Raw genomic sequence first — 7,614 nt, forward strand, 5'->3', positions numbered from 1 at the left:
GCCCTTGGCCCTTGCCCATTGATATTGGAAGATGTACATGCCTTATTCTGAAGGAGCCCACTCCACAAGGCCATGGCACTCTCTATTCTCTTTATACCTATGTAAGATTTCTCCCAACTCACATTCAATTCCCCCCTTCTGAGTTCTGACCTTGTCTCAACTCCATCTGCTCTATATAGGAAGGTCAGGGACGCCAGAATAGGAAATTAGCAGTGGCCCATCACAAGCGGCGGAATGGCAAATCTCACTTCACAGTAGCTCAGAATGTAAAAGGACTCTTATCCAATTTAGATGATACTTTCCTTGGGACCATGACAGCTAACCTCATCGGCTCAAAATACCATATCTGGGATCAGGTTCTATCTTCCGCTCTCTACGTGACAAGTGTTAAACGTAGTAAAAACTTTTGGTATTTACCCATCCATCTCTTTGGTTATTATTGGTGATCAGGGATATCGACCTAATTCCCGCAATACGCAACCGAAATTACCTCTTGCTGTAGTGACGTAAGTCAATTTTTTCATTTTCTTTGTCTAAATTGACATCTGCTAAAGCTAATTACAGGTGTATGGTTGTATGTTCACAGGTATATACCAACAGTGGCAACATGTACCGGAAGTCACAGAAGCATGAGAGCATATATCCCCAAGCATCAATCTCTGTCACTGAAGAATGTCACACAGGTTAACCATATTTTTCAATTTGTGTTGGCAATAGCATCACTAATCACTGTCACATCGACCAAGTCCGCATATAGCAACATTCTTCAATTAATTTAATAAAACGGGCTCGCTTTCTACAGTTACAACATATTAAAGGGTTGCCATTGGATTGGGAGGAGAAATGGGACACAGTGCATCAACTATTCTCAAAGGTTCCACTTTACAACAAGGTAGGACGTTTCCTTATTGTGATTGATATTTGATATTGAGGCAAGGCTTGATTTTTGTTTTGCATTGCCTTTCTTCAGATTTCAAAGCAATTTGAGCTTGACTTTAGAGATAAAGGAAAGGCAGAACTTAGAATCCAAAGATCGGTGAAAAATTTCCAGCTCACTTTAGAGGTAATGATGATCTATTGGTGAATATTGTTATATCCTGTGTGCATTTTATTAATAAACTTGTATTGTGGTGATTAACTAGGAGAATGGGAAGCAGACGATCCTGCAGCTAGGCAGGGTGGGAAAATCAAAATTCGTTATGGACTACAGGTATGTACATATTATGTCTATATTGTATTAATTATTAATTAATACTATGACATTAGCACTGTAGCAGCACAGCACCTCAATTGAGCATTTTCCTCTGTAGATATCCACTGACAGGCTACCAAGCTTTTTGCATGTGTCTGGCTTCCATTGATACAAAGCTTTGCTGCACAGTGTAGTAACGGGACACACACTCGGTTACGTTCAACCTCTGAACTTTAAGATTACTGTGTCCTTGGCCTACATTTTCTCCATAGAAAACGGTAAATTGTATTGTGTCCCAAAGTCCAGCTTGGAAACATGCAATAACATAAACGGCCATACTCTTTGTGATCCGAGACCGAGATCACCCCCTTTTATTTTTGTATGAATTCACAGCCAAATATTGCTTGCCTAATTGTCTATCTCCTCTGCTTGATTAATTGACTCGTTATTAAACAGGCTCATTTTTTTCCATATTGGAGTGATGAATGTGTTGTGCTGAATTATGTTGCTATAGTGGTGCTTAACATCAATGTGGGACAGAATTTTTTAACATGCTAAGCTCACAAAACGGACCATGCGAATTGCATGGGAAGGAAAATAATAGGGACAAATCGGATGGTCCGATTTGCGTGGAGGAAAATTCGAATTTTGGATGTAGCAAATCGGACCGTCCGATTTGTCCTTACCTGATCCCATACCATTGTAAAACTCACACGCTCTACATATACAGGTCCTACCCCAATCCCTTCCCAATCCCTTCTCCATAATAAAAATAAAAAGCGGATACAAACACAAATGGGTCATGGTTAAAGTTGTAAGATCTAACGATGGACCAAAATTCTTGATGAAATCTTTCTACCAGAAAAACTAATTTTGAATCTAACAAGTTGTGCTAAATGATCACCACAGCAAAATAGTATGGTAGAAAGAAAATATTAAGCTATCTGGCAAGTGCACTTCTTTTCACAAGCTATTCATATTGCACCATCCTAAAGGAAAATTTGAACTATTCTTCGTCTAATTTTTTCTAACCTTATTTTTTTTCTTTGAAACTACAACCCATCCATCCTCTGCTTCACCTGCATCCTTTTTGAGAGGCTCATCATCAATCCGCATGTTACATGAACTCATGTTTGACTCAGATTTTGGAATGTCCACATCCATGTTTGAAGAAGTGGCTTGCCTAGCACTACTTTCACCATTTTGACCACTTTGGACATCATCATCTTCCTCATCCTCATCATCATCCTTATCATTCACAATCTATTTCAAAAAAAAAAAATCATAAAAAAAAAATACTACTACTACTTCAAAATTCAAGTAATGTGGATGAGCTTCCAGTTGTATCTTAGCAAAGATGTAACAAGAGAAAATGATCACGTGTCAGCCAACAAACAAAACTTTTTTCATTATATGTGGGGTTGAGTACATGAACCAAAATGACACCATGATGCGTTATTATGAATCATGTCTGAACATTTAAGCTCATTTAGAAATTAGAAGTTATAGAATTAAAATATTAATGTTTCTCCTCCTATAATATAGTATGGGCCATGCATCACATTCCCATCAAATAATATACTTTAACGTTGCTCCCTCCAAAAATCCAGTCATATATATAGGACAAGGAAAATCAATCATATACATTATGCTGTCATTTACCTGTGGCACTGCACGAGGATGCGCAGCTTGGTTAACAATGGCCTGCCTATAACGCTCAATGGTCACAAAGTTTCCTTCTAAGCATTCCTCGTGCATAACCATTAGATTTTCAGCTACCTACATTAGTTCGTAATAATAACATGAACATGAAAAAATGAGAATCACAAGAAAACACTGCAAATACTCAGATACATCACAAAGGAGTCATTAGCAGTGGCATACACAGCTTTAATTTCTTTTAAGTTTGAAGAAATGACCTTAGGACACAGTTCACATTAAGTTTAATCTATGCTGCAAATGAATATGGACACCAGAGCCCTACTTAACTGCTTCTTTTCAAATAAAATACATACAAAACAAAAGGTACATCAAGATTTTAAAATACAAAATAGAAACATATGACATGTACATGAAAATTGGTGACTAATGATATGTTCATTCCAAAAACTAAAGACTAAATAGAGTACTATTAATTATGCCTATGATGGCCAAATATTAAGTTTTCAGTTTCCACCTATGAATAAAAAGACAGGGAAGACTGATGTGATCGAGGTGGTAAAAAAATGCAACCCTCTCCAAAGAGAGTTTCCTAAGATTCAAACCCTCAACCTTGTAGTTATCTTCAGTGCATCAAAATTAAACCTTTTTAATATAATTAAAGCAAGGTTTTGAAAATTGAACTAATCGAACCATTTTGGCTACTTTATCAAAGGTTGAAAGGTTCAACTAGAATCAACCGGAATAACTAGATTATAATAAAATAATATATGAAATCATAAACAGTTACACAAAAAACAAAAATTCAACAGCATTGCATTTGTCTCCTATTCTTAAAGCATAGGTACCCTTCACAATTTTAACACTTCCTACGTTGGTTGTTAGGTGCAAAACATGTCACTGTAGTTCTTTTATCAAAATAGCTGGGGAATAAAAGATGCATATTAGTATTGAAGGATAAAAAACTGAAAACTAAAACTCCATGAGCAGAGAAAATTAAGCAATTGCTTGAACATTGAGATACACAATAGTAAATAAAGGATGGGATTCAATGAAATTTTCAATTGTAATTATCAAATTTGGAAGAATGCTTTGCAATGCAAATAAAGATAATGGGTATTGAATAATAATATGCTTGCCTAAGAGCAAGAAAGTGATATATATAACAAAGTTGATGCCACTTTAATCCATGGTGACAAGCATGCACTCAGCCAAAAAGAACCCAAAAGGGAAAATGATATACATATGAGCTTGAATATAGAGAAGACAAGATCACAAGTGGTATACATATTAGAATGGAATTTGTTCTTTCCTTAACATGCCAACACTGAAACACATGGAAATGGCCTTCTTACATTCAAGATTTGCCTATCTTTTAACAAAGGCAGTTCTCCTTTAAAATAAAAAGATTATGATCACTCTTTAGTTTTAATGCTTAGTCATTGAGTCAACTTCTCATTCACTCTAAGTTTCAATGATTCAATGACAATTATTAAACAGCAAACAAGTCAAAGCAATCACAAAATTTCAGTAATTACTAATTTTAGTTTAGATATTTACTCATTTTGTAACAAACAACAACAGCCAACAAATCAACGTCACAAAATCTCCAATACATCTAAAGAATAAAGATCAGTATATCAGTAATCACTAACATTATTTCATACATATAGTCATAGTTCGGAATTAGTAGATTAACAAAAAGTCAGAAACTTATTACTAATTATGATAAACAAATTACATAACATAAACTTCTTATTAATTAGGATAAAATCAAATTAATGAATCATGAAGCAAAATTCAATGAAGAAATTGAGAAAGCAGCAAGTCTTACAAGGGACGAGAAAGGGCAGCAACAAGAAGCGAATAGAGACGCGAGTGACAGAGATGCTGGTGGCAGCGACGCGGGCGAAGACGCAGGAGTTGAAGGAGTTGAACCGATTAGCAGCACAGGAAGAGAGATAGAAAACAGAGCAACGATGCCGGCGGCGACGACTCTTGCAGTGTTGGAAGACAGAGATGGATGAGGAAGCAGAGAAGAAGAAGGTAGGCAGCAGCAGTAGCAAGTTCCAGCATGACACCTACACAAGAACTACAATCTCCAGCTCCCTTCCCTGCAAAAACAATGCTATATTTAGTGGCAAATGATAAGATTGATAAAAACATTAAATATCTCATATGTCATAGACCCAAAGCTGACCCTTGACAGGTTTTGGTAGAATTTTAGAAACAAAGCACCAAGTAAAACAATGAATGACAGTTGAATGATATTCCAATAAAATGATCTTCCTATATAGTATTTCATCATTAATCTTCCAATTGTCCTACTCCTATACATTTGGCTTCAAATCATTATGATAGCAGGAAGTGATATCTTAATGTTTCACAGTTATAGATCAAAGAACTACATATTCCACTGTTTAAAGTGACTAATGTGTTAATAATTCAGCAAAACACAAACGCATATAAGAAAATGAATTCCTTATTTATTAAAAGACCGTATCAACAAACTGCATAAACAAATACAACAATCAGCAATTTCAAAAATACACTGAACATAGAACAGAGATTATTCAACCAGAAGCAGAAATTCAAACAAAATAAAATTATTAACAATTTCAAAAAATCAACAACAAATAAATGAACAATCAACAACAATCAGCAACAAATACATAATACAAAGAACAGAAATTATTCAAATTAATACCTGACTTGGAGGCTCCATGTCTGGTGTTCGGCGCTGGGAGGGGCTGGTTCAGCGCTGCTGGGAGGGGATGGTCCGGCGCTGGTTCGGCGGAGCTGGGAGGCGCTGCTGGGAGGGGCTGGAGTAATGGGGTTTCTTTGAGACTTTGGCTGCGCTAGGGTTATCTGATGGGGATGGGGAATGCCTAGTGGGGTTGGGTTATCTAATGGTTGTTTAGGGTTTTTAGTTGACCGGTTCAGTTCAGTTCGGTTAGAATTTTCACAAGCAGAACTGAAAATCGAACTGAACCATAGAAAAAACAGGAAAACATGATTTTTCGGTTTTTTTAGTTTTTAATTTGCTCAATTCTCAGTTTTTTCAATTTGGTTGATCGATTTTGTTCGGTTCGAATAGATTTTGAACACTCCTAGACAAGGGAAATAGATCCTCTCCATTTTTTTTATCACTGGAGAGAATAAAGTGTAATCTCCCACCTTTAATTTTACAAGTGGGACCAACAATAAATGAGAGAGAGAATGTATTGAATGGTGAGATCTTCCACTGGATACCATCCAGTTTTTTTTCCACTGGAGAGGATCCACTCCCCCTAGACAAGGGTACTTGCCTAACTTGGGGAGTTGGGGTGAGTTGAATGATTTAGAGTTTTTTTTTTTTTTTTTTAAGATGTATTTTGGATAACGAATGGGTCGAAATTTGTCGAGCCACTTTGCGTAACTCACTAAAAAAGATAATGCAATTAGAAATTTGTATGACCAAAAAATATTAGAAATTTGAGACCATTATAACAAAGTCGGGTTGGTTTAGTGGCTAGCTTATTAGACCACTTAAGTAAGTATTAGGGGTACGAATTTCGTTTGCCCTATATTTTGGATAATGTTTATTTTGCTTTGAACAATATTAATTTCATTATTTTTTTAAAAAAACTTAATTGATGATTATGTTTATTAGATGTTTAGAATTATAAAGGTTTTAGTGTTTATGAATTTAGAAATTATATTTCTTTATCTTTAAACTTTATAAATTTACTAAAATATTTATGAAATTATATATTTTTTAATATTTAATTATTTAATAATTTTTTTCAAAAAAAAAAAGAATTGGCAACCCACCAATCCACCGTTAAGGGCGAGCTCGAAATTTAAAACCGTCAAATAATGGGCTTTTGAGGGTAGGTATGCCCGCCTGCCACCCCTAATGTAAACCACGTCATTTAAGCTTTTATAAAAAAAATTGTACGCTAAAAAACCTTTTAAAAAAATTTACAAACTAGTTGAGCTGAACCTTTGCTAGTTCAATCGGTTTGCCAACTTTCCACTGATTCTAGCAATTTCTTGATCGATTCAATAAAAATTTATTTTTATAAGTGTCAGATTGACTAGAGGATCAATTTTCAGTTAATTCAATCAAAATTTACTGATCTTTAGAATTATACAAGTAGGGGTAGAAATGGGCCGAACTACCTAATGGGGCTCGTGACTCGACTCATTTTAGGATCGGCTCAACTCAACTCGTATTATTAAATAGGTTAGGTTTGAGCTTTTTGAAAAGTCTATTGGTTCAGGTTATAAGCTTAAAAAAGCTTAAGAAGTTCATTGGATCGGCTCATCAAAATATTTTTTTATAAAATTAAATTATTCTTAGTTTGGACTTTCAACTATTCACTCATATAAAACAAAATTAAAAAAAATCAATAATTAAAACTAGTCAACTTTTGTAATTTTTTTTAAAAGAAATTGTTTATGATTATGGACTATAAGTATGATTATGATATGTCACTAACAATTGATATATAAATGAACTATATTTTACAAACTATGAATTATAAATTTTAAAATGCATTTAATGTCAATTTAGATTTTTTAAATTTATTATTTTGAGTTTCAATTTATGAATCAGGCTTTTTAAATAGGTTTATGGGTTTGTTAGACTTTAAATAAACCGGGATCCAATCTGGAACATGAGTCAGATTCGTCAAAACTAAAATTCGACTCAACTTAGCCTATTTTCACCCCTACAAAGAGTATAGTATTCCTTAAAAAAATATATTATTAAAAGAAAT

General features: G+C 34.5%; 2 protein-coding genes and 1 long non-coding RNA gene across 5 annotated transcripts in view; 1 reads left to right on the forward strand and 2 right to left on the reverse strand.

Moving 5' to 3' along the window:
- The window catches only part of LOC107614625 (tubby-like protein 8), a 2,114-nt gene extending 451 nt beyond the window's left edge, over positions 1 to 1,663 (forward strand). The window contains exons 2-9 of the mRNA XM_016316767.2: positions 5 to 101; positions 180 to 356; positions 451 to 506; positions 587 to 683; positions 803 to 892; positions 971 to 1,063; positions 1,143 to 1,210; positions 1,311 to 1,663. Of these exons, the coding sequence (XP_016172253.1) occupies positions 5 to 101; positions 180 to 356; positions 451 to 506; positions 587 to 683; positions 803 to 892; positions 971 to 1,063; positions 1,143 to 1,210; positions 1,311 to 1,386 (754 nt within the window). The 3' untranslated portion in view covers positions 1,387 to 1,663. The remainder of the gene's footprint in view (positions 1 to 4; positions 102 to 179; positions 357 to 450; positions 507 to 586; positions 684 to 802; positions 893 to 970; positions 1,064 to 1,142; positions 1,211 to 1,310) is intronic.
- On the reverse strand, positions 1,918 to 2,971 carry LOC107618560 (pre-rRNA-processing protein TSR2 homolog; the record flags this gene model as incomplete). The annotated part of the gene is given in 2 exon segments (XM_016320653.2): positions 1,918 to 2,455; positions 2,855 to 2,971. Coding segments are annotated over 2 exon segments (363 nt in total), but the record flags the coding sequence as incomplete, so codon positions are not given.
- Positions 3,474 to 5,810, reverse strand: LOC110266212. Of its 3 annotated transcripts, none has more exons than XR_002353254.1 (3): positions 5,559 to 5,772; positions 4,686 to 4,965; positions 3,474 to 3,496 (listed from the first exon to the last, which is right to left on the reverse strand). It is a non-coding gene; the product is annotated as an uncharacterized LOC110266212 (long non-coding RNA). The 3 variants fall into 3 exon arrangements; XR_002353253.1 differs by lacking the exon at positions 3,474 to 3,496 and adding an exon at positions 3,661 to 3,774; XR_002353252.1 differs by lacking the exon at positions 3,474 to 3,496 and having other exon boundaries at positions 4,689 to 4,965; positions 5,559 to 5,810.

Source organism: Arachis ipaensis, chromosome B09, assembly GCF_000816755.2.
Source record: "Arachis ipaensis cultivar K30076 chromosome B09, Araip1.1, whole genome shotgun sequence".
In the NCBI taxonomy this organism is placed as follows: Eukaryota; Viridiplantae; Streptophyta; class Magnoliopsida; order Fabales; family Fabaceae; genus Arachis; species Arachis ipaensis.